The sequence below is a fragment of the Rhineura floridana genome, chromosome 5 (assembly GCF_030035675.1).
Source record: "Rhineura floridana isolate rRhiFlo1 chromosome 5, rRhiFlo1.hap2, whole genome shotgun sequence".
Taxonomy (NCBI): Eukaryota; Metazoa; Chordata; class Lepidosauria; order Squamata; family Rhineuridae; genus Rhineura; species Rhineura floridana.
In genome coordinates this window covers 116,561,388-116,588,504 of record NC_084484.1, presented here as the reverse complement: position 1 = coordinate 116,588,504, position 27,117 = coordinate 116,561,388, and the positions used below count along the sequence as shown (strand labels likewise).

Genomic DNA, 27,117 nt, shown 5'->3' with positions numbered 1-27,117 from the left:
CCCGCAGTCTGCAAACACATTCTAACCTTCTAGAAGGTAATTGTTTATTTCATTAATGCGATGCATAGTTTAAACATCTATTGTTTTTCTAGTACGATTTAATAAGTTTGAGGCTGTTAGTGCTCTGCTGCGATAACAGGGTTTAAATTTACTTTTCTTTTTAAATATAGTATAGAAAAAGCCCTCAGCATCATAAGAGAATGTCTGCAAGTAAGCTCTTTTTTTTCTCGTCAAGTTTGCAACATATAGTTTATTTCTGGTCCCACGTGAAGAATTCCCCCTTTTTCCCCACAGATTCTGTTCTTCAGGGTGGGAAAGCATCAAAGACAATGAAGCAAAATTTATCCAATCTGTTTGAAGGTAATTAATGTTTGTTTATATAAAGAAATCAGACATGAGGTCTAAAGTCCGGAGCATAAATTATAGGAGACCTTCTGAATGTTATGAGGCTTGTACATTTATTTCTCAGATAGAAATTATACAGGATATATTAAACAGGGAATATTAACCAAAACAGCGGATAGTAATTCTTGAATAAGTCCATGATTCTGATCTTCATATTGTAGAAAGGTCTCTCAAAATGCTTAACAAAACCGTATTCCTGCAATAAAGATAGAGAGTATTTATTGTTATGGCTGAAGGCAGCTAATTTCTCAAACTTAAGAACAATATATTTTTGTTATACTCACCCATCCTCCATTTTCCAAGATCCATTCTGATTTTGTACTTGTGATGTATGCTGTGATGTAATGTATAAGCTGATCCTCATTGCTTTGTGTCAGAGGAACTCCACACATCTGTAATTTTTTAGCGATAATACTTCCAAACAGAAGAGTTGTTACAAGACGACCCCAATTTGATTTTCCATCAGCAAATACTGATTCTACAACTCTACCAAAAGTATTGCATGCTGCCTCTGTAGATTTAATTTCAAGAGAGATCAAAAATGGGGCTATTTTTTCTTCAATCTCCTCTTGAATTGGGCGGGCAATATTTTCAAAAACTAGGACCGGTTTGAATTGTTGTATCTTAGGTACTGTTCTCCCACAAACAAAATTTAAGGAGCATTGAACCATGGTGAATGTATGGCTCTCCATTTTTTTTCTGAATGTGCTGCTAAACCCTAGTCATGCTCTATACTGGTTCCAAGGGGGGCAGGTCTCAACATGTATTCCTTATCTTCAGAAGCTCCAGGTCCAAGCTTTCACAATGTTTCTAAACTGAAGAGAAAGATAAGCACCACCCCTTCCAGGATCTCAAATAATGGTATGATAAAGGATTATGAAAAGAAACAATTTCTAATTTCAGTAAAATTCTCATGCGTGTAACGCGGATATGTTTTCTGGCTGTAGATAACAGGGTTCAGGAAATTGAGGTGGCAGGACCGTCCCTTAAAAAAACAAAGAAAACGCACCACATAGAAGGACTGCAGACCTCAGATGGTATAGGTAAATAAGATATTTCAAGTTGTACTGGTCATTTAAGGTCAATAAGGAAACCATCAAAAGAGCTAATATGTTTGTTATTCCTCACAGTGTACAACAAACCATCACCAACAGCTGAAGTTACAGACATAGAGATCCAGGCTGTTCCTGATCCAGAACCTATACAGAGAAGGTGTGACAGCCCTCTACAATCATCACAAGGATCTCTAAAATTATGGATTCCCACACAAGGGCCTGAGGAGCAAGATCTACATAATTGCGTTGAGCAGTGTAGACTAGTATCAAACACATATGAAGCTATTGAGAACATGGTTAAAAAAGCTAAGAATATGTTTAAAAAAGCTAGCATGATGATGATGAATGCCAAACAGTATCAAACATCTGCAAATCAGTTTTGTAGAGGGGGCTGTATTGATTCACCAGCCATGACAACACTTCTTAAAGAGATTAAAAAAACAACAACAACAGTATCACTGCAGTGCTAATAGTATTGCTAAGCATGTACAAAGGGGTGGCGGTAAACCCAAAAAAAGGTTCGGGAAAAACAAACCAACCCAGTCCCAGCTGTACTGGAGAAGGAGGATTAAAAAAATACTGTGCATGGCTAAAAAAACACTCTCAGCCTCTAAAAGCCATAAGCGTTCAGGTAAAAAAGGCTGTAAAAATACTCCATCTCTAGGCACAGCAGTTCTAAAACATTTCCAAACACCACAGGATGCAGGGACTTCAGGTTCACACATGTCTACACAAGCTCAGGATGTGGAGCCTATAGGGACTGTCTCGCATTCATCTACACCACCCCCAGATAGTGAAGGTGAGTGTGCACCCAATGATCATGAGGGGCTGGTATATGTAGAACAGGTTGCCACATACCAAAGACATTTTGAAGGCTTCCAAGCATTGTGCATTACAGAGGTATTCCGTTTTATTAATCTAGACCATATCAGATCATATGCCCATGCTGTATCTGAATTATACAATGCCATCCAGATGGTTCTACAAGATATTAATAGTAGAATAGCTCCTGAGGATTTTGTTCAAATAAGGTTAGAGGGTGGGGGTCTATCAGATCCACTATTTTCAGTCAGAAGGAATAGGGATGACCTGAATGCTGAGGACTTTCTAACGCACATGAGCAACCTCTTGCAGAGCAATGCACAAATACTTGCAGATGTCTCTCTGCGTTTGGTTGTTACAATTGTGAGGCCTCCAAATGGTGGAGGCCATAGGGCAATAGGTTCTATACCCAACAGTGCAATCATCAGTAAAAAAAAGACAATATCTGGTAGATTTAAACTCCATGGGTAACAATCTCTGTTTTGCTGGGGGGCTCTTAGCTGTTATGGCTGAGAAGACCCGTACAGATTTTGAATTGTTGACAGCAGCAGGGGAGTTGCATAAGGAACTAGGCTGGAGTGATCAAAAGAAAGTTGCCCTTAATGATGTTTCCTTTTTTGAAGACCTTTTAAAGGTCAACATCCAAGTAGGCCACTTCAATTAAAAAAAGGGATGGAATCTGTATCACACAATAGGACAGAAATACCCCAAAACCTATACTATGCTTCTCCATGATGAACATTATTATGGAGTACACAATGTAAAAGCTGTTTTTGGATCTAAAAACTATTGTGAGTATTGCAATACGTTATACACACACATGCATAATTGCATGTATTGCTGCAGGCTTTGTCTTAGTACAGAATGTGTCAGTAATGTGGGTACACTGCAGAGATGCAATAATTGTAAGATGGTTTGCAGATCTGCATCCTGCTTATTTAGACACAGACAATTGGCCTCTAAGAAAAGTGTAAAATGTGAGCACAGAATCTACTGTGTAAAGTGTTCCTCTCTTCAGAATCCAGGGCATGATGACCAAAAATGTAAAGGAAGACAATGTAGTGTTTGCTGGGGGTTTATCACATTGGACAAGAATCATCAGTGTTACATGGCACCTATTAAGCAACCTAAAGTGTCTGTAAAATACATGTTTTATGATTTTGAATGTCATCAGTCAACAGGCGTTCACATTCCAAATTATTGTTTTGCACAAGCGTTTGCAGGGGAAACTGGAATGTTTTAAGGGTAGGCGCAAGGATTGCAAAAAGAAAGGGGGAACAAACAGAGGAAGAAGCCATGCCAGAAAAAGAATGAGTGGCCCCCTGCAGGCAAATCTTGGGAGTTTAAGGGTGAGTCATGCCTTGCTGAGTTTATAAACACCTTCACTAAGGATAGCCAGTTCAGCAACAGCACATTTATAGCTCACAACTCTAAAGGTTATGACTGTTATTTTATAATTAGTCAACTGATCAAGGAAAAAATGGATGTAGATATTGTTGCTCAAGGGGGGAAACTGCTCTGTGTGACAGTAAACAGGCTAGGTATCAAATTCATTGATTCGCTTAGTCATTTACCCATGGCCCTCTCTAAATTTCCATCTGCTTTGGGTTTTGAGGGTTGTAAGGGCTATTTTCCCCATTATTTTAATACTCCAGAGAACTGGAATTATGTGGGACCAATGCCCAGAGTCGAGGACTATGGTGTACATCAGATGATGCCCGAGGAAAGGGAGAAATTTTTAATTTGGTATGAGAAGAACAAATCAAACATTTTTGACATGCAGAAAGAGTTGGTGTTTTATTGCAAGCAAGATGTAGCAATTTTGGTGCAAGGCTGTACCAAGTACAGACATGAAATCATAGAAATGACCAAGGCTCAGAAAGCAGCAAAGTCTGGCACTGAATGGCGCGCTATAGATCCATTCCAATACCTCACACTGGCTAGTGTGAGTTTAGCAATGTTCCGGTTTAAGTTTCTGAAGGAGGACACCATAGCCCTACCACAACCAGACAACTATCACAGACAGTGTAAGAGATTCTCTACCTCTTCAGTACAATGGCTATCATACTTAGAACATAAAGAAAATATTCAGATTCAGTATGCCCTAAAGGGTGGTGAATTCAAAGCTGGTGATTATTTTCTTGATGGCTATGCAGTCATAGACAATAAGAAAATGGCTGTTGAATTTAATGGGTGTTTTTGGCACGGCTGTGTCCTATGTTATCCTCCTGAAAATAGGAATCCTTTGATGGGTAAATCTTATGAGTCTCTTTACAACTCTACAGAGAAAAAAACTGCTGAACTTAGAGGGTTGGGGTATGAGGTCAGGAGCATATGAGAGCATGAATTGAAGCAAATGTTGAAATCGGATGAGAAGCTTAAAAACTTTCTGACTTCAGCAGGGTTTCCTGAGCCTCTAGAACCTAGAGATGCTCTCTATGGTGGACGCACTAATGCTATCAGTCTTTATTATAAACCAAATGCTGAAGAACAGATAGAATATTTTGATGTCTGTAGCTTGTATCCGTTTGTTCTTAAAAATAGAGAATATCCCTTAGCACATCCAGAGGTAATATATGAGAATTTTGAACCCATCTCTAATTATTTTGGGATTGCGAAGGTAACGGTGTACCATCCCAGGGGTCTTTTCTTCCCTGTACTACCTGTTAAGATGAATGGAAAACTCATGTTTCCCCTCTGTGCAACCTGTGCAAAAGCACACATGGAATTCTGCAACCATTCTGATGAGGAGAGGGTTCTGATAGGAACGTGGTGTACAGTGGAACTGGATGTTGCTATAGAGAAGGGATACAGGGTGGCAGAAATCTATGAAGTGTGGCATTTTGAAAGGACATCCACGCAGCTGTTTTCAGAATATATAGACACGCACCTGCGTCAGAGACAGGAGGCATCAGGGTACCCTGAATGGTGTGTCAGTGGAGACGATAAACAGAAATATGTAGAGGACTTTCTCAAAAAAGAGGAGGTGTTCTTGCGCCATGAACTGATCTCTGAAAACAAAGCTAAGCGTAATATTGCCAAACTGTTTTTAAATTCTTTGTGGGGGAAATTTGCTCAGAAACCCAATCTGGCTAACACCCAGGTGTTGAGAGATCCTGATGACTTGTTTAACATTCTGTTTTCTGATGCTTTTGAGGTTTCGATGTGTGAATTTATTGATGATGATGCTGCCTGTGTGACTTGGAAACATTCAAAAGATCGTATGACAGTCTCAGGTGGGAAGAATGTGTTCATAGCATGTTTTACAACTGCCTATGCTCGCCTGGAGCTCTACAGCCTGCTTGACAAGTTGCAGGAGTGTTGTTTGTATCATGACACAGACTCTGTTATATTTGTGAGTCAGAAGGGACAATGGGTTCCACCTCTAGGTGATTTTTTAGGGGAATTCACAAGTGAAATCCCTGCAGGTCAATATATCACAGAGTATGTCTCAGCAGGTCCTAAAACGTATGGTTACAAATTGTCAGGTGGGACTGCATGCCTGAAGGTCAAAGGAATAACCTTGACAGCTGATAACTGTACAAATATTAATTTCAACAGTCTGAAGGACTTCGTTTTTGCCCACGTCTCAGACAGTAAAGAGTTGCCGCAGCATGAGATAGTAGTGCAGCAGCAGGGTATTGTTCGAAACAAAAGGTGCTGGACTCTTGAAACTAAAACTCTCAAGAAAACCCAGAAGGTTGTCTATGACAAGAGAGTGATTACCAAAGGGTTTAAAACCATTCCTTATGGGTTTTAAATGGATACACGGTGGCACCACCCCTTCTCGGCCATTCTAGCAGGTCCTAGTAACTGCGGTAAAAGTTTTTTTATAAAAAAACATGATGGACAATGCTCACAGCGTACTTGCAGCTATGCCTGATAATGTTGTATGGTTTTACAATGTCTGGCAACCGTTGTATCAGGAATTACTATGTAAATACCCTTTTATTAATTTTGTGAAGGGTTTGCCAGAGAAATTTGATGATGACAATTTGCTGCCTCCTAATAAAACAAATTATGTTATTATTGATGATCTGATGAATTGTGCGTCACAGGATCAAGAAGTGGAAAAAGCTTTTACACAGTACGTACATCATAGAAATCTGAGTATTTTTTTCATTACGCAGAATATTTTCTGCAAGGGAAAAAGCAATCGCATCATCAGCCTAAACGCTAAATATATGGTGTTGTTTAAGAATCCCAGAGATAAATTACAGATTGCAACTTTAGCACGGCAGATGTACCCTAGAAATGCCCAGTTCTTCATGGAAGCTTTTGCAGATGCAACACAAAAACCTTATGGTTACCTGGTTGTTGATTTAAATGCCTCCACACCTGAATCTTACAGATTAAGATCAGGGCTTTTCCCTCCAGACTGGCCTGTTGTATACACTATGAAAAAGGCCACTCGTGGTTACAAAAGGCGGTAGCTTAACCGCTCTGTGTTCTTTGAGTCTGGTTAGCCATTTGGTCAACATGTCCAGCCGCGTAAAAAGAAACCTCCCTCTCTTAAATCTTCTTATTAAGGCTCCTCCACATCAGAGGAAAGCCATTTTATGTGCAGCATCAGATGATCTCATTGCTGCAATCTCAGAGATAGCCCTCAACAGTTTAAAAGACAATATTTCTCTGTCTCCCCACCAGGTGCGTATATTAAGAAAAAATGCAGCCTTATCAAAAGCCTCAGCAACAAAAGGGTCTCCATAAAAAGGAAGAAACAAATAGTCAAACAGTCTGGGGGTTGTCTTGCACCGCTACTAAGTTTTGCCATCCCTCTAATAACAGGACTGTTAACTAAACAGTGATGGAGTATGCTGAAAAGATGTACCTGGTTCCCAGCCATCAATTAGAACAATTGAAAGGAACCCCTCCTAAGGAGGAAGACATCAGAAAAGCCACTATCTATTCACTCGATACTGAAATGAAGGAAATTCTTCACAGGGTGGATTTATCTCAGGATGAAAAAGCCAAATGTTATGATGCCCTGCTTCAGAGATATCTAATTCATGTAAGACATAGGGAGGCTGAGAAAAAAACTAAACCTATTTCTACTACAGCCCCAACAGGCCTCTGCAGAACCCCCTGTAAATTCTGATGCAATCATTCAAGAAATACTGGACAGTCTGCCTGCTAGATGTAAGAATCATGCTAGGTTGTTGTTAAACAAAATGCTACAGAACAAGAGTGTTTCCACGTGGAACAACAACGGCGTCTTTGTGTATAAGGGCAATGCTATAGATGGATCCAATATATTGGACCTGATTAAAGGAATCACGCAGTCCCGCGCCCTCTCTGTAAAGCACCGACCCATAGGATGGGATGTTTTTATGACAGCCCTAGCTGAACTAAACATTCCTACATTTGTTGTGGGCAATGTTGCCAACAGGGAATCTTTAGACATGTTAAAGAACCCCTCTATCTCTTCTAAAAAACATGTTGCTGCATGGCTTGACCTATAGTATCTCTGCTGAATGTTTTATAAAGAAATAAAACTTTCAAATGTGTGCTTAACCTTATATGCTGACTGTGTCTGATTGTTTTACAGGTATAAAAACCACCACAACAGTATAAATTATTTAAACCTTCAGGGGTGCTTTATTGGGAAACACGGCTATGAAAATCATTGCAGGATATACAGCTCTGGAATGGTTGAAACACAGATGAGGAAGGTCTGGGCATATTTCTCTTGTTTACAATCTGTTCCACCATCTGATCATTTCTCTCTAAATCATAAGAATACAGTTCTTGAACCTGTTTAAATGTTAAACCCTTACAACGCTGTTGTAGAAAACATACACAGTGGTAGCCACAGGCGACAGAATCTGGGGCTTGTAATTGTCGGGGTTGAAAAGCAATCCTAGAGGTATTTTTCCTTAGAAATTTTATAATGGTCTTGGGAATCAGCGGGTGGTCTGGAGGATGTCCATAGGAATCAAAAAATTCACCACTGTTATCTTCTGTCAGGTAGATGGCCAGCCAATGTTCTCCAGGCATGTTGTTTGGGTGGGTATTGACTACTAGCCCCACAGGTCTTTGTAGTAATCTCTTTTTGGGGAGTCTGTCACAGGGAAATACACCGTAGAAAGGTTTTCGCATGTAGGGGTTTGAAGAGAGGATGCGTGTTAACTGCACGCTGTCCATGTTTACATATAGTCATACAATACATTTCTTCTGTGATTTATCTCTATCACGCTGTCAGAAACTCCATACACTATCATGTTGACTGTAGCTGGTAGAGCCCTAGCAAATCGAACTTCTGCTCTCAGATTTCCTGTTTTGATCAAAGAATAGTGATCCCCGCATTCTTGGTCTGGAGACAAGTCAAAAGCAAAAAGAGTGTAGCCTCTTGCAAACTCCTCGCAGTTAATTAAAAGAGCCCTATCTTTCATATGTTTGCCAGCAGTTTGCACCAGGCTCATGTATTCTCGAACACAGTTCCCGGTTTCAAATTCTGGTTGATGTGGCTTTGTGGGAATTTGGAAACCATCGACGTACAGAGATACAAAACTGATGTCATAATGCTTAAAGTTAAAAGGGTTTTTATTGTATATTCCACTGAAGGAATCATTATCCACCAACCCTATAACTACTTGCTTGGGTAGCTGGCCCAAAAACAGATTCTCCTGATTGCTGACACGGCTTCCTCCAGGGATGCTAAACACTTTCATGCTGACACGATCCACAGGGTATTTGGCATTGGATGTCAACAATGCCTCTGCATGTCCTAACCGGACACCTGGGGCCACTCTCACCTTCTTTACAAAAAGTGAAGCTGATAAAATTTACAATTTGTGGCGGCTGTTTGCATCATTTGTCATCAGGCAGAAAGCATCTTTGTTGCGTGTCAGTTTAATTTTCACATCCACGCCGTTTAAAAGCAATTTTTCTTGAAAAAACAGATCAGCATGGAGATGTCCTAGGAGGTCTATTTTCTGGCTTTCAGCTGTCAGTGCAGCCCTTCTAGCAAATCCTAAATTATCCCCATCCAGGGTTGCTGTTTCGTGTTCTCCAGGTGTGTCTTTGTAAAATAGCCCTGCAGAGAATTGTGTGGCTAGCATATCATCACTGTAGTTCAGCACAGATTCTAGGAAGGCTCTATAAGGGTAGCAGTTATTGCTCTGACTGATGAGACGGTCTCCCAGGGTCACATCCAGTTGACTAAAGATGGAGGCCAGCGGATAATTCACTAAACCCACATTAGCATCTCTGGCCAGATTTGTTCCATCATGGTTCACAATTTTGCAGCACACATATAGCATTGTATTGCTTAAATCCATATAATCTTCGCCATTTCCAGCAATGTAGAATTCTAGTGGTGCAGTTTCCGTTAGCGCTGCCAAGGGAGGGACCTTGATAAATAGGCTTCTCTCAATACTGGTCTGGGTAGGCCCTATCTGGAATAGATCTAATTCAGATTTAGTGCATTCCTCAGAACTGCAATGGATGAAGGCCATGATGGTTTAAAATATATCTCTTTTTCGGGCCGGTACTGTTTGCCTCTTCTTTCTTGAAGTTTTCTACTTCTGAGGCTTTTTCCTCAACGGCGGTGCTCTTTTAAAAGGTCGAGGAGGGCCTGTTAATTGTACCCGTGATGCTTTTCTTTTCAAGGCCTTTCTCCTCTTGTTGGGGTTGTGGATTAACTCTATTCAAAACTGCCTGAGTAACCTGCCCTACCACATCTTTAGCGATATTCCTAGCAGCTGTTTTAGCATGTGGCTTAATAATCTCTAGACGACTTCTCAAAAGTGGTACGGCTTTTCGAAAAAGGCTCCTGAATATCCCCCCGATTCCTGCCCCATACATAACAGGCGTACCATGGTACCCCGGAAGAGCATTTCCAGCCTGGGCCCTGTAATAATTCCGGTAAAGGGTTGGGTCACCATAGGTTTTCAGTATCACCATTTTTAAAATGGCAAACCTCTGCGTGGGCGAAAGTGTACCTTCACAATCACCTTTCCAAAACGAAATGGTACGTTTTTGTTCTGATCGTCTTTATTTCAACATTAATGGTGTCAATATGATGCTTACTCACTGGAATATAGTGTGGTTTGTCATAAACAATGTTGACACATTCGTTATTCTGTCCACGCACTGGTACAGAGCGCAATAAGGGTACATAGAAGTCCCCAACTATCTGATGCTCTACGATGTCGGTGTAAATGTATAACGTGTTGAAGCCTCCTGTAATGTCTGCTGTAAAAGGCAGCTGGCGTACATGGATGTTGGGAAACAACCCTAATATGTGGGCTAGTTCTTCGCTGCTTTTAAACGTGCAATCATCATCTGATTTAAGTCTAACCATTCTAGTCACTTGGTCATAATGTAGGACCATATCGGGGTGCTCGCTGCTCTGGTCTAGTATAAGGCTGTTCATGTTTTCCAGCAGTTCAGGGATGCTTGAGTAATAACCACATCGCAGACGATAGGACCATGTTTTTTCTCCATTACCAATTTCAAATCGGGAATCAGATGTTAGATTGTTCCAGCTGTGTGGGTACTGTATCTCAACCAGACCTACTTCCCACGCCCCTGGTAGATCCTGGGGCCTTGCTAGGCGAATAGTAAAAGCTGAGCTAGTGTTCTGCGGAAAAACAGTTACACAGGCATTGCTAGGCAGAGTAATGTAAAACCCACTATCCCCCATTCTTCTGTGCAGGTTCACAAAGATCAGAAGCAAGTACCCAACTGTTGAACTTACTGGGCCAGCCTAACCATTTCACTAAATGATACTTTTTCCTACCCCTGCCTTTTGTTGATAGAATTGTTTCAATCCTGTACAACTTGTCCTGTTTGTCATTAACCTTCTGCAACTCTTCAGAATAGAAAGAACCAATTACAGGCTCCCCAGCATAATCTTTTAACAGGAAGACAGGTTTCCTTCCTCTTCTGATGACCTGATCCACTATAAACAGCTCTGTGGTGAAATTTTGTTCATACCCCTTGACAAATACCCCCTTGCTTTTAGAAATCCTCACGTGGTCTCCTTTCCTGAACAGCGTTGATACCTCTTTTCTGTAAATACAGTCTCCATAAATGGTTTTCCATACCGCCAGGGTGTTAGAGTGGTTAATATCAATAGGCCTTGCTCTGATAGTTCTATGAAAACTATGATTATAACTTTTTAAGAGTTGTGGCAGGATATCGATATAACTATGGGTATTGTTAGCTGTAAAATACCTCCACATTTTTGATTTCAGAGTACGGTTAAATCTTTCAACAATAGCAGCTTTTACTTCATTATTGCTGACAAAGTGAACTCCATGCTGCTTTAACAAGCCGTTTACGGCTCTGTTTAGAAACTCTTTGCCTTGGTCCGTTTGGAGCTTTCAGGGCTTTCTTCCGCTCTGACTGAATATAATGTTAAAAGCTTTAGAGACCTCTTTGCCTGTCTTGTCTTTTAAAGGCAATGCCCATGCATACTTAGACAGAATATCTATGACTGTTAAAATGTACCTATAGTTCTTGTTGTGCTTAGAAAATTGTTGCATATCTACTAAGTCAGCCTGCAATTGAGCATCGATATCAGACACAGTAGTCTTGTTTCTTTTAAAATGGATTCTGGCTGGCTTATGCAATGTGTAAGCATCTTGGTCTGAAAGCCATGTCATAACATGTTTCCTTCTTAGTGTTTTACTGTGCTTTTTTGCCTCCTGAAATAGATGGTTCACTCCCCCAAAGCTTCCAGCCTCCTCAGGTGTGTAATATGTGGTTTTTAGAATTTCATCATGCTCTCCCATATTGCTGGTTGATACAGGTATGGACACCGATGGCTAAAGTAAACTATTTTTATTGGTACAAAAAAACTCCTGCTTCAAGCTTTCAGGGTTCAGGCTTGGGACAGACACATGAAATGCAGGAAATATAAACAGCCTGCGAACTCTCAATGTGTAGATTTTCCATATCACCATCATGTGTCACATCTTCCTATAGAAAAATAAGAGAGGCACTTTAGCATCGGGGTTGCAACAAACTGGGAAAAAACAACACACTAATAAAAATACAGCTCAGAAGCACCTACCTGTAGACACCCTTGCTCCATGCCTTCATTTAAATCTTCCAGCCACTCATTTTCTTCAGCCTCCATTTCCACCATGGGTTTAAAAAGTACACTTCCATCCACAACCTCAGCAGATTTCATAAGTTGTTCTTCCTTCAGGAAATGAGCCTTCAGATCACACCCACAATCACACTCTATGTCGGACATGGTTTCACTAGAATTTGCCTGGAATGAGGTTTCAGGGTCTGAATATTGTCCGGCAGTGAACACCGCTACAGGTAAGTTTGGGGTTGAAACAGACCATTTTTTTCTAAAATGCTCTGATTCTTCCTTTCCACTGCTAATTTTTATACTCGCTGGTGGAAACGATAATCTCCTAGGCTTTACCCGCCTTTTTGAGTGCATTTTCAAAGGAGCTGGAGGATAGGAAAAACCTACTAGCCCATATGCTGATTCGCACGCAGGTTCCATGTTCAATCCTCAGAGCGTGTCTGGGCATGCAAAATGCACTTCTGTACCAGGTCTCTCCGTCCCCTCTCCTGATTGGTTAGGGATTCAAAACCTCCCCCTAATGGGTGATGTAGCTGTAGAGGGGTTACTTGTCCCTATTGGGCTGTTCTGGAGAGGTGGGCTGGAAATGGACCCCTTTGGGGTCCATTTCCAGCACCCTAATTTCACCTAGGAGTTTTAAACCTCTTCAGATTGGTCCCCAGGCATCCATGTGCTCGTAGAGGGGTCACATGCCCCTATAGGGGGCAGTCTGGAGAGGGGGCAGAAATGCACCCCATGGGGTGCAATTCCGGTACCCTGCTTTCATCTTTGGGGTTTTAAACCTCTTCAGATTGGTCCCCTGGAGACCACATGCTCATAGAGGGGTCACATGCCCCCATAGGGACCAATCCAGGACCCCGTTTTGAGTAAAAATATGCCCATTGGTCCAGCGAGGACCACGTGCTCCTGGGGGGTCACAGGGCTACCATTTCTGGGGTGGGGCATGAGGGCTGGGGCTTCTGGGGGACAGGATATCTGGTGAGGTCATCAGGGGAAACGGAAATTGCGGGTGGGCCTTCCGGGGTGGGCCTTCCGGGGGGCTTCCGCTGATGTCACCCGTCAAACTCAAAAGGGGCGTGGCGTAGCGGTTTGACGTGAGGTGGTCTACTATTACTACTGGTGGGGTTTTTAAAGAAAAAGAATAATAGAACATGATCATTGTTGGAGAGACCTTTTTAGCTTTGCTGTGATCCTGTGAGGTAATTAATCTATGGTCTAATTTGGATTGGTCTACTTTGATAATGAGGGCTAGGATCAGTAGTGGGAAAGGAGAAAGGCAGAATCATAGAAATGCAGTGGATTAATAGATGAATAACTCCCTCATCTAACAGATGAGCAACTCAAAACCAGATGAGGCTATCCACAGATGTTCTTCTGTGAACCTATAGAATTCATGTGAGGAATACTACTGAGTCTTAAAGCCTAAATATTTTGGAAAACATCTGCAATAGAGTTGTGGGCTTCTATTCAGTCTTACTGGACTTAGAGTGTTACCCCTAAGGCAGATGAGAAACATATTCTTAAAACAATGAAGAAGAAAAGTAGGTGGAACAAATTCTCTGTTTTAGTGAAATGATGGGTAAGATATTGCATACTTTGAGTCTCACCTTCATTTAAGGAATACTGTGCAGGTTTTAAAAATATTTATTTATTTATTTATTAGATTTATATCCCGCCCTTCCTCCCATTAGGAGCCCAGGGCAGCAATGGGAAAATGCTATTTTCATTCAACTGAGAAAAATGATTAAAGGTTTGTTGGATGTGCCTATGTATTGATATGCCATTATTTTATGTGGGAATTTGGGATTCAGGAATCCATAGTCATCAGCAAGATACTATTCAATTTCAAATACCCTCAAGGATCGACCTCATATAGCATTGTCAATCAGATCTGGAGGGTACTATAGTTACCATTTTTAAAAAAATATATAGTTACCATTTTTTGAAAAAAGTTGAAACTAGTGCTGAGCAAAAATCACCACTGGATGTCTGCTCAGTGGTCTGTGTATAATAAGCAATTGAAATCCACTTGGTTCCTAAGGGATAGGTGTCTGTATTAAACAAAGACAATACAGAATTGCTACAGTAAGCACCCTAGTGAGCAGTTTCATCAGAAAGGCCAAAGACTGGAAATTGAAAAATTTCTCTCACATATAAAAACTGAAAAATGCCAGAAGCTATTACAAGAAGCTTGCATCTCCAATGACTGCTCTTTACCAGCTATGTGAATAAATACAAGACAGAAAATCCAATTCTCATTTCAAGCAATGTAACATATCTTAAGAGTGAATATTATAATGGCTGACTAGGAAAAAAAAAAGCCTGGCTCTGTTGTGCCATGCAAGCCACTCACACAGGGTGGAGAAAAATGATATTTCCCATATACACAAGTTTTGGAAAAGTAATGTATTTTTAGGATTTTTATTATCTTTGACCAAGTTGCTCGGTTTGCTATTTTTATAGCATGGCTTTAGCTGCAGCAGAAGACTCCATTTTTGATGCTGCAGCTTAAACAGGCCTCATAGGAACAGGCTGATAGTGATACATAGATAAATTAAAAAATAATAGAAATACAAAACTTACACTAACTCCAAACCATGCCTTGTTGTTGTTGTCATGTACCTCCAAGTCGACTACGACTTATGGTGACCTTATGAATCAGTGACCTCCAAGAGCATCTGTCATGAACCACCCTGTTCAGATCTTGTAAGTTCAGGTCTGTGGCTTCCTTTATGGAATCAATCCATCTCTTGTTTGGCCTTCCTCTTTTTCTACTTCCTTCTGTTTTTCCAAGCATTATTATCTTTTCTAGTGAATCATGTCTTCTCATGATGTGTCCAAAGTATGATAACCTCAGTTTCATCATTTTAGCTTCTAGTGATAGTTCTGGTTTAATTTGTTCTAACACCCAATTATTTATCTTTTTTGCAGTCCATGGTATCTGCAAAGCTCTTCTCCAACACCATATTTCAAATGCGTTGATTTTTCTCTTATCTGCTTTTTTCAATGTCCAACTTTCACATCCATACAGAGAGATCGGAAATACCATGGTCTGAATGATCCTTACTTTAGTGTTCAGTGATACATCTTTACATTTGAGGACCTTTTCTAGTTCTCTCATAGCTGCCCTCCCCAGTCCTAGCCTTCTTCTGATTTTTTGACTATTGTCTCCATTTTGGTTAATGATTGTGCCAAGGTATTGATAATCCTTGACAAGTTCAATGTCCTCATTGTCCACTGTAAAGTTGCATAAATCTTCTGTTGTCATTACTTTAGTCTTTTTGACGTTCAGCTGTAGTCCTGCTTTTGTGCTTTCCTCTTTAACTTTCATCAGCATTCATTTCAAATCATTACTGGTTTTTGCTTGTAGTATGGTATCGTCTGCATATCTTAAATTATTTATGTTTCTCCCTCCAATTTTCACATCTCCTTCTTCTTGGTCCAATCCTGCTTTCCGTATGATATGTTCTGCGTATAGATTAAATAAATAGGGTGATAAAATACAACCCTGTCTCACACCCGTTCCGATTGGGAACCAATCGGTTTCTCCATATTCTGCCCTTACAGTAGCCTCTTGTCCAGAGTATAGGTTGCGCATCAGGACAATCAGATGCTGTGGCACCCCCATTTCTTTTCAAGCATTCCATAGTTTTTCATGATCTACACAGTCAAAGGCTTTGCTGTAATCTATAAAATACAGGGGGATTTTCTTCTGAAATCCCTTGCTCCGTTCCATTATCCAACGTATGTTTGCGATACAATCTCTGGTACCTCTTCCCTTTCTACATCCATCTTGGATGTCTGGCATTTCTCACTCCATATATGGTAAGAGCCTTTGTTGTAGAATCTTGAGCATTACTTTACTTGCATGGGATATTAAGGCAATAGTTCGATAATTACTGCATTCCCTGGGATCTCCTTTCTTTGGAATTGGGATGCATACGGAACGCTTCCAGTCTGTGGGCCATTGTTTAGTTTTCCATATTTCTTGACAGATTTTAGTCAAAATTTGGACAGATTCAGTCTCAGTAGCTTGTAGCAACTCTATTGGTATGCCATCTATTCCTGGTGATTTGTTTCTTCCAAGTATTTTAAGAGCAGCTTTCACCTCACATTCTAAAATTTCTGGTTCTTCATCCTATGGTTCCTCCGTGAATGAATCTGTCATCCTTGCATCTCTTTTATAGAGTTCTTCAGTGTATTGCTTCCATCTTCCTTTTATTTCATCTCGGTCAGTCAGTGTGTTGCCCTGTTGATTATTCAGCATCCCTACTTGTGGTTTAAATTTCCCTTTCATTTCTCTAATCTTTTGGAATAGGGCTCTTCTTCTTCCCATTTTGTTGTCGTTTTCTATTTCTATACAATAACTATTGTAATAGTTTCCTCTGTCCCTATGTACTAGTCGTTGTATAATTGCATTTAGGGTTCTGACCGTGTTTCCATCTCCTTTTGCTTTTGCTTTCCTTCTCTTTTTAACCATTTGAAGCGTTTCTTCAGTCATCCATTGAGGTCTTTCTCTCTTTTTAACTAGAGGGTATCGTCTTTTTGGATTCTTCCCTGATAATGTCTGACTTCAGTCCATAGTTCTTCTGGTTCTCTGTCAACTAAGTTTAAAGCCTCAAATCTGTTCCTTATTTGATCTTTATATTCTTCTGGGATGTTATTTAAATTGTATTTTGGCATTATGAGTGCTTTGTTCTTCTTTAGCTTTACCCTTATTTTCGATACGATCAGTTCATGATTTGTACTGCAGTCTGCTCCTGGTCTTGTTTTTCACTCACACCAAGTATTGTAATGCTGATGCATTCCATTTCTTGCTTGACCATTTCTAACTTTCCCTGGTTCATGCTTCTCATATTCCATGTTCCTATTGTGTGCGTCATACAACTCCGGACTCTCTTTTTGCATCTGTGCGCATCAGCCTCTGGGCTTCCTTTTGGCTTTGACCCAGCTGCGTCATTAGTCACAGCGCTACTCGTGGTTGTCTTTGTTCTTCCCCAGTAGCTCGGTGAGTGCCTTCTGACCTAGGGGTCTCATCGTCCAGCACTATCTCGTGTTGAATTTTGGATACTCTGTTCATAGGGTTTTTGTGGTAAGAGGTATTCAGAGGTGGTTTACCATCGCCTTCCTCTGAGTATGGATGCATCTTAGGGCTTATCCAAATGGAGCAGGATAATCCATGGTTTCCATATTCGGTTTGTCATCTGATAGTCTTCACTTTGCCTTTTAGTTCGCTCTTTCCCAATTAAAAAAAATGTGTTTTTGCACCCGCACACGCAGCGGTAAGACCCCTACATTCTTTTCGATTTTTCCAAGCTCCACCTCTAAAACCTCCCCCTATCAACCAATTGGTCAGCAAAAAAAAATATGTATGCTCTTCTCCCCCTTTGCAACGAAGCATAATATGGCTGTAAAGGAGTTCTCGCTTCAGAAGGAAAGGCTGCTGGTCGGTTTCACGCCTGCCTTGTTTGTATTTGCAATATTATGCTTAAATGAATGTATGCTTTTCTGCCTTTATTGATATTTAAGGAGATACACACGCTGGCAATTGCACTTATTTCTCCAAAGAAGCAAGAAACGTGTCACACACACCCCTCCTTCTCCCTTTCCTTCCCATGGAGAATGAAATTGACATACCTTTCCAGAGCAGGCTTGAAACCGACCAGAAGCCCTTTTCTTGTTTGTATTGCGATAATACACTTAAATGAATGTATGCTTTTCTGATGATTTGAAGCAAAACCCCCAGCAAGTAGAATGAAATTGACAAAGCTTTCGGAGGCAGGCTGAAACTGACCACCACCCCTTTCTCGCTTGCTGTGCATTGCAGATCTCACCCAGAGCGGCTGCCCAGTTTGCAGGCTGGCAAAAAATAAAATGCATCCCACTATTGCGATGGTTCAATTTTCCTGGGCTTATTCTCGCACATGCGCAAAAGTGCAGATACATGATTGGCTGGAATGAGGAGAAGGGGCAAGGGGAAACGCCCAAGAACCGCCCATCAGCTGTAAAGTCCGCGGTATTGCATCTTAACTCCTGAAGGCACAGCAGATGATTCCCGATTTTAAAGAGCAAATCGCATTTTTGCCGGTATTTCAAGGAGCGGATTTGACCCGCGAAAATGCGTAACAGCACGAGACGTTATTTGGACGACCGAAAAATAATGAACACACATAGCGGGCGTGTCACACATTTTGCAGTCGTCTGGATGAGCCCTCAGTCTGTTGTCTCTCCTTTGACCATTCCGCCTTGGGTGCCCCTGCTAGGAGTCTGGCCTCTTGGTCTAGTCTCCTGACAGCATTGCTCTCAGCTTCTTCTTTTTTTTTAATAGTTTTTATTCAAATTTTTCAAAAGACAAACAAAACAAAGTCAAAAAACATAACAATACAACAAAAAAATAAAAATAAAATAGTTGACTTCCGATTTGTCAGCTATGAGTATATAATATACATCAAACCTGTCCCTTAATATATACATACAGGATCACTTTTCTCCATAGGCTATCTTAGTTAATCGTCAAATCCCAATATCATCATTTTATTTTGATCTTTCAACAAAAAGTCTAAGAGAGGCTTCCATTCCTTAAGAAATGTGTCTGTCGATTTTTCTCTAAGTAGACATGTCAATTTATCCATCTCTACTAAGTCCATTAATTTCAATAGCCATTCTTCCGTTGTTGGTGTTGATTCCATTTTCCACTTTTGTGCATATAATAATCTTGCTGCCGTAATCATACATAATATTATTCTTCCATATTTCTTTTCTATTTGTTTATCCATAAAACCCAATAAAAAAAATTCTGGTTTTGACTGAATATTTATCTTTAGAATTTTTTTCATCATCCTACCTATCTGTGCCCAAAATGATTTTGCCTTTTTACACAGCCACCACATATGATAAAATGATCCTTCTTGTTGTTTACATTTCCAACAAACATTAGAAACATTACTATACATTTTTGACAACTTTTCTGGAGTCATGTACCAACGGTACATCATTTTATAGAAATTTTCTTTGAGATTATAGCATAATGTAAATCTCAAGCCTTTTTTCCACATATGCTCTCAGCTTCTTCAACACACTCAAACCCCCTCACCACGTTAAGGTGTACATCCGAAGAGATGCCTTGCAGAATATAAATCTAGATAATAAAAAATGAAAAGAATGAGGTATTTGTAGGCTATACAAAATAGAAATATTGCAAACATATTTTCCTACTGACTAAATTTAACAAATATATTGCACTGAGGGACAACTCTTAGGTGATTTACTTTTAAAAAATAAAATACATAGGTTTTGAAGATTAGGCATAGAACCAATGTGTCCTACATCTCTGTTTCCTTTTATGTAATAACATTGCAGCCCTCAAGGATGACAAGAAAGAATAGTTTCATTTACTGGGTCTTGAATTTTAGTGATTTTATTCTGTCCTATGGATCGATTCATGGCACTTTAGGGTGGAGGGCAGGCAATTGATGATGATGATGATTTATTTGTACAGTACCATCAGTGTGCGTGAATGGTGCTTTACAGAGTACAAGAGGCCAGGCCCTTGCCCTGAAGTATTTACAATCTATACTTCAACTCAAGGGAAACAACAGTGATAGAGAAAGGAAGCAGAGGTAGGAGTACTTGATAGGGGAGCAATGTGCATCTGTTTTAGTTGCATGAGCTTAGATTTAGTTATGGATTCAGTTGCAATATGGCATGGGAAATAGGGGGTTGTGCCAAAGTCTTTATGGAAAAGATGGGTTTCGAGGAAGGGTTTGAAGGATGTGAGAGAGGTGTCATCATGCAGACAGCTCCAAGTACACATGCAGCAAAAGGAGTAAAGGTGGTATCTTTTCATGGAGCAAGACACCTTTGCACACTGAAGGACACTGAAGCAAAGATCACAGGAGGGATGTATCAGGATAAAAGAGTGGAGAGATAAGGGGGGACAAGGCATGGAAGGCACTGAAGAGTCTGTGCTGGATCTGGGAGCAGACTGGAAGCCAAGATAGGGATTTAAGGCGGGGTGTCACGTGATCAGAGCAGCAAGAGAGTCAAATTATTTTGGCAGCAATGTGCTGGAGAGATGTGAGGGGGCCAAAGTAAGAAAACAGAAGACCAGATAGAAGATTCAAGTGGTCTATGCAAAATATGGCAAGGGCATGGACCAGAATCTTTGCAAGGGGGGCAGATAGAAATGGGCTGTACTGCAATATCTTGCAATGTTGCAAATGGAAAAGTGACATGACCTGGCAATTGACTGAATATGGGGAACAAAGGAAAGTGATGATTTAAAACCAGCCTACCTGCCTGACAACAGGATGGATGGAAACATTGTCAACAGATCAGGAAAGGAGTGGGGATGTCTAAGAAATGCATGTATACTATAGTAGGCTACATTCCAGCCTCACAAAAGTCACACACACACCCTTCCATCCTATCAAGGAAGATGCATGATCACAGTTCAGACACATTCTAGCCTGGCAAAAGCACTTAAGGAGGGTAAAGAGCAGAACTAGTGATGGCGGTGGCCTGTGGAGAATCTAAAAGTCTCTACAAAGAGGCTAGAAGGCTGCATTCCCACCCCTGCCTACAGGAAGGCTGCCCCCCCAATCTATTATGTGTGGTCTAAATAATACATTATTACCTTTGAATTAGGACAACATTGTCTAGAATGTCTGAAACTATATTTTTCAAAAGGTGATGTGCCATGATTGTCCTATCTGTGTAAGCAGGATACAGCAATATATTAGACACAGAAGTGCATTTTGCTGCATATTCACACTCCCTACATGTTCAGTTCTGAAGACAAGACAGAGATATGTGTTCCTTAATGGGCCCGTTGTCTAATGTTTGAAGCTACGGTATTTTCACTTTCAAAAGTTTTATACCTCTTTTAATAAAACACAGGAAATGTTTCCATCTCTTCATTTTTACATGAATCATTCAAAATAAAGAACCTCAACATAACCTTTGAAATATCCTTTCTATTTTTTTGTTTCATCACTGAGATAGGCTTATTGGTCCCAAAAGATTTCACTCATATGTTCAAATAATTTGTTTAACCTTTTAGTTGTATAATTCGTTTGATTTATTCATACAAATGAAGACAAGAAATCACATGAATTTCCTCTGCTGCTAGACAATTCTTCTTTGTCCCAGAAAACTAAGAGAAGCCACTGTAAGTTCAAGTTTTTAAAGTCCTCCAGCACATTACTATATGATGCCATTTGCATATAGCCATTAAAACATAGGTTGTACAGCACTGTAACCAATTTCCCCCATATCTTAAAGAAAAACCAAACAATTTATGCATGGATAGCCTTGTATTTGTAAACTGCTATTGTATTATATTGAATTGTGTTTTTTATGGATCTTATGTATTCTTTTTATCTTATTTGATGTTGTTGTACAGCCTGTGGCTTGTGCAAAGGATGGTATACAATACATCTAGAGAAATAAAGATATGAAATAGAAAATTTAACTTTTTTTGGTAAACCACTCATCTGATTAAAGTTTATGAATCTTACTATATCTGATTAGGTAACATTAAAACAAATTTCACTACATAACATAATGAACCTTCTTACATTTTATTGTTTAAATGACCAGGAGCCAGCAATACAAAACTCCCAGATGGCACATGAGGAACTTATCCCCTCCCCATCTTCCCACAGGAAAAATAAGGTAAGAAAATACACTGATGCTATGAGACTTATTTTATTTACTGTATTTATATACCTCCCCATAGCCGAAGCTCTCTGGGCAGTTTACAGTAACTAAAAACATTAAAAACAAATATACAAATTTAAAAACACATCTCTTAAAAACAATTTAAAATACAATTTAAAAAATTAAAACAATTTAAAAATACCTCCAAAAGGTCTTCTGTATCTTTAACAGTTGTGCAGAGGGAAGGGAGAATTCCACCTTGTGGTTTTTCGCATTACAGTGTTGCAATAACACCTGCACTTGGCTGACATTCTCTTCTCCTAAAGATGCAGGATCAGTCTCAGGCCCTGAACCTAGCAACCCTAGTGGGAGGCTCCATGTGCCTTCTGTAGAATAAAAAGGCGGGGGAAATGCTGAAAAGCAATGATACTGTTCACAATGTTTTCCGTTTGGAAAGGAAAGGGACTTCCCTTCTGCCCAGTACCCACCCACCCAATCTCCCCTCCTCCGGGTCAGTGTTGGACTGACTTGGGAGACCACACAGCCATGAAGCTGACTGGGTGACCTTGGGCCAATCACTGCCTCTCATCAAGAAGGCAATGGAAAAACCACCTCTGAATACTGTTTACCATGAAAGCCCTATTCATAGGGTCACCATAAGTCAGGATCGACTTGAAGACAGCTCATTTCCATTTTCAAACATGATTGCACAGAAATAAATCCCATTGAACTCAAAAAGTATGCAAATGATCAAACCTACCCTCCCTTCTCCTCCCTCTTGCACCTTCCCTCCCCTTCCTTTGCCCCTCCCTCCCCATCCCCATCCCGTTCCAATCCCCTCCTTCCCCTTCCCCCTGTTCCCCCTTCCCTTCCTCCTCCCCATGGTCAGTTTTACCTATCTTAAGCATGATTGCATGGATGTAAATACCATTGAACTCTACAGGCATGCAAATGATCAAACCTGCCCTCCCCTCCCCCTTCCTTTGCCCCCTCCAATACATTCCTTCCCCTTCCCACTCCCACTCCTCCTCCCCCATAGTCAGTTTTTTCTATCCTAACCATGATTGCATAGGAGTAAATCCCATTGAACTCAATAAGCATGCAAATGATCAGACCTGCTTTTCCTCTCCTTCCCCTCTCCTCTCCCTTCCTCCTTCCTTCCCCTCTTCTTTCTTCCTCCTCCCCTGCCCTCTCCAGCCCTCCCTCCCTCCCCCCGGTCAGTTTTACCTATCCTAAGCATGATTGCACAGGAGTAAATTGCACTGAACTCAATAAACATGCAAATGATCAAACCTGTCCTTCTCCCTTCCCCCTCCTTTCTGTTCCCATCCCAGTCCTCCCGTCTGCATTTCCTCCCCTCCCTCCTCCTCCTCCCCCCCATCCCCTGTGGTCAGTTTCACTTATCCTAAGCATGATTGCAGGGGAGTAAATCCCACTGAACTCAATAAGCATACAAATGATCAATCCATTCTCAGCAAACTTGGACAAGATCCCATTTCTTACCTCCCAGATTAAAAAGCAGGGAAATTCACTAATAGGCAAAAATCCTTGCGGTTTAAGAATGTACCTATAGCCCACAGATATTTCTATCCAATTTTAAAAAGGAGGGAAATTGGGCAGCTATAGTGAATACACCAGGGGAGCAGGAGACCTGACCTCCTTTCTGAGATATTGGACTGTGTAGCTTGGAAGAATTTGGTAACATGTGCCTCTGAGCATATGGTGAGTTGTGGCAACACCTGCAATCAGCCCAAATAATAGAAAGAAGACGTGCTATGCTGATCTTGTTTTAGCAGGGAGGAAGCAACATTATTAAGATAGTTGATATAGTTCAGATGGTCATTTTAAATATGTCTGATTTACTTTGCAATTTTAGTGAAGTTTCCTATAGGAAACCATTTTCTTTTGTTTCTATTTCTGTGAATATGTGAAGTACAGCAACATTTGGCAAAATTTACACAAAAAAACCCTCCAAACATCATTGTGGAATAATGGCACTGACTTCTGCAGAATAGTTTCCAGTGGACCTCAGGAGTGTCTCAATTTGCACAAGATAAAACAGTGGGAGGTGAAATATATTCTAACAAAATTCTAGGTGTGCTCTATGTTTTTAATTGACCATGCTCACCTTGCCTTAAATAAAGTGCTTTAAACATAGCAGGCTGAAAACATGCATCCTCTTTTTTCCAACAGCTAGAGTCATTGCTGAAGTAGCAACATATTGTAATCAGTCTGATTTTACATCAAACTGCAGTTTCAGATTCAACTGTTAATGCACCCAAAATAGATATAGAACATAACCTCCAATTTGAAACACAAAAGGCTGTCTTCACCATCATATGACACTGACCAATAAAAAGGCTTTGAAATGAATAAAAATAAATTTGACACAGATTTCTAGGATGAATAATGAGGGAAATAAAATTTTCTAGTTTAAATTCGCTGTAGAAACATTAATAACACAGGAAAGAAGCAAAGTAAGAAGAACACCAGCATACAAAAATATAATTCTCTATCATTGGAGATGGCAGGTGTTGCCACCACTCACCATATGCTCAGAGGCACATGTTACCAAATTCTTCCAAGCTACATAGCAAGTAGATTAGACTGTGAAAGACCAGCCCAAATCGTGTTTGCATTTTGACACATTTGTAGGGTAGTCCAATATCTCAGACAGGAGGTCAGGTCTCCTGGTCCCCTGGTGCATTCACTACAGCTGCCCAATTTCCCTGCTTTTTAAAGTTTGATAGAAATATCTGTGGGCTATAGGTACATTCTTAAACCGCAAGGATTTTTGCCTATTAGTGAATTACTATCATCTGTGATATTTGCAAGGCTATTGATGTGCTGTATCTCACATACATGCACAAGGGAGTCTAATGCTTATGGCAAGAGTTTTCTGGCCTCTGGAGTCCAGTTCCTACCCACCTCTGCCTATAGGAATCCAAAGCCCTAAAATGTACAACTCACAATTAAATCTTTTTAGAAGCCTGAAGCTTGACCATCTGATTTCTATATAGATTTTGAGCACTGAGTTCTCTAAGAACAATGAAAACTAGTTTACAAATTGTCAGTGTTAACAGATTGACCAAGATGCTTCTTGTTAAGTGTCCTTGAGATTGAAATAATTATGGTTATCTCTTTGAAGCACCTGTCAAGTGGTTTGACATCTATTTATTCTTTCCATATTCTAGGAATATCTCAAACAGTCATATTCAACCTTCTCAGCACAACCTACCACATTTTTTACTGATGCGGTTCCAATCAAAGGCCATCAGCTTTATAGCCTCAAGGCATTTATCCAGGTGTCAAACAAAATTTGATTTTTACCTCTTTGCATTCTTCTGAAGTGTAGATGACTCATGATCGGTAACATTATTCCAGACGTAAGCAAGCCACATGCCTTCCAATTACAATAAATTATCCACACTACAGCAATTGCTGCCGTTCCTAAACATACGGTCAGTGAAGTTAGTGAGAAAAGTATCAGTTCAGTTTTAAGTCTTTTATTCAGTTTAGATTAGGGATACCAACTTCTGATATAGCTATATAGCAAAAATGGGCTATGTTAAAAGCATATACTCTGTGCATTTAAAAAAAAAATTAAGGACAATCAACCAACAAACATACAATTGCTATAAACATACAGAAACAATCAGGCAACCCACATTAAGCAAACAAGGGTGGCCCCTCCCCCAAACAGAGTGCCAAAGGACAAGTGAATGTAAATGGAACTATTTTTTTAAAATCTAAATGATGTTATAACTGAGTAGTCGTCATTGGAAAAGAACACAGATTTGAAGAAAAATAGGCAATAAATAAAACATGAGATTCACATTGCAGGAAGATTTTTTTCCAGTTCTTGAACACACCATGTGATCTAATGTGATGAATATTACACAAAGTGAGAAGAGGAAAATGAAGAGAACTCTTTTGTTACATGCTTTTCTTCAGCTATATGTAATTCACTAGAAGGCCTTATTAAGCCTCTGAAAGAACTGACTAGACGTCTTGCACTGGTGGCATGACATCTACACCCAGACTTTTTCCAACTGAAAGACTAAGAGATTACTGGCTTTAAATCAGCACCAAAGTTTGTTCTCTTAAATCTCTTTCCAAAGCAGAGAAATATATGCAATTTTCAGATGTTATAATCTGTGTGCATTGGTTGGAATGAACATATGTAGGGGAGAGTTAAGCCTGCCACTACAATACTTCACTCTTTCCCCCCAAGACACATATATACATATGCACTTTTTTATCCATCGATAATCAAATGCATGTAAATTGGGGGGTGGGAGTCCATAAAGGTCTTTTGACTCTCTCTTCATCATGTATATGTATCTATAGAGAGATGTGGTGGCCCCCGAATTGTGGAACAGCTTACCAGAGGAGATACGCCTGGCGCCTACGGTATTTTCCAGGCATTTTAATGTTTAATGTTAATGTTTAATGTTCATGTGAATGTTTTAAATTCTCCTGTTTTTTGAAATGGATTTTATTGTAACATTGTATTTTAACTCTGTTTTGTACACCGCCCAGAGAGCTACCAGCTATGGGCGGTTTAAAAATGAAATAAATAAATAAATAAATAAAATAAATGTATAAGATGAACACTGAACTGGAACTTTGAATGTTACATCAGAAGCATGAAAAGATGAAGTAACAGTCATTATTATATATCCCCTTTTCCACTTCCCTGTATAATTATATGTCACGTGGCTTTTGAAATAATCAAGCCCTTTTTTGTTACATTTTAGTAAGCCAATGGATGTTGGGAAGAAGAGTAGTTCCTCACTAGGGCTTAATTAACTACTATCACAGAATGGTTGGAAAACATAGTGCCCATGTGTAGAAAGGAGTGATAGAAGTGCACTGCTGGCTCCATCCCTAAAGTCACATGGCTTATATGCTTCTCGCAGCATCCACATGTTGAGCACAGACATCTGAGAAGAGGAAGAACTCACTTGTTGATTTCCATAGGAGTGACAACCCTTGAATGGAATTCTAGCTGCCATGAAAGTCTGTGCATGTAGGGATAGGTTACATAGGGTTCCCCTTCTCAGATGTCCTGATAAATACATGGAAGCTGAGTGTGTTTGGGAGTGGGGCCCTGCTGTCCTT

General features: G+C 40.1%; 1 protein-coding gene across 3 annotated transcripts; it reads left to right on the top strand.

The window, feature by feature from the left end:
- The first annotated feature begins 291 nt into the window (after window positions 1–291).
- LOC133385911 (uncharacterized) lies at window positions 292–26,527 on the top strand. Of its 3 annotated transcripts, none has more exons than XM_061629498.1 (4): window positions 320–360; window positions 1,186–1,266; window positions 1,353–1,448; window positions 1,536–1,930. In XM_061629498.1, exons 1-4 carry the CDS (start codon window positions 330–332, stop codon window positions 1,928–1,930), a joined length of 603 nt encoding a protein of 200 aa, XP_061485482.1. In that variant the 5' UTR covers window positions 320–329. The 3 variants fall into 3 exon arrangements, 2 of the variants coding, with proteins under 2 accessions (XP_061485482.1, XP_061485483.1); XM_061629499.1 differs by lacking the exons at window positions 1,186–1,266; window positions 1,353–1,448; window positions 1,536–1,930 and adding exons at window positions 11,945–11,979; window positions 21,934–22,008; window positions 25,188–26,527 and having other exon boundaries at window positions 321–360; XR_009763009.1 differs by lacking the exons at window positions 1,186–1,266; window positions 1,353–1,448; window positions 1,536–1,930 and adding exons at window positions 21,934–22,008; window positions 25,188–26,527 and having other exon boundaries at window positions 292–360.
- The last annotated feature ends 590 nt before the right edge of the window (window positions 26,528–27,117 follow it).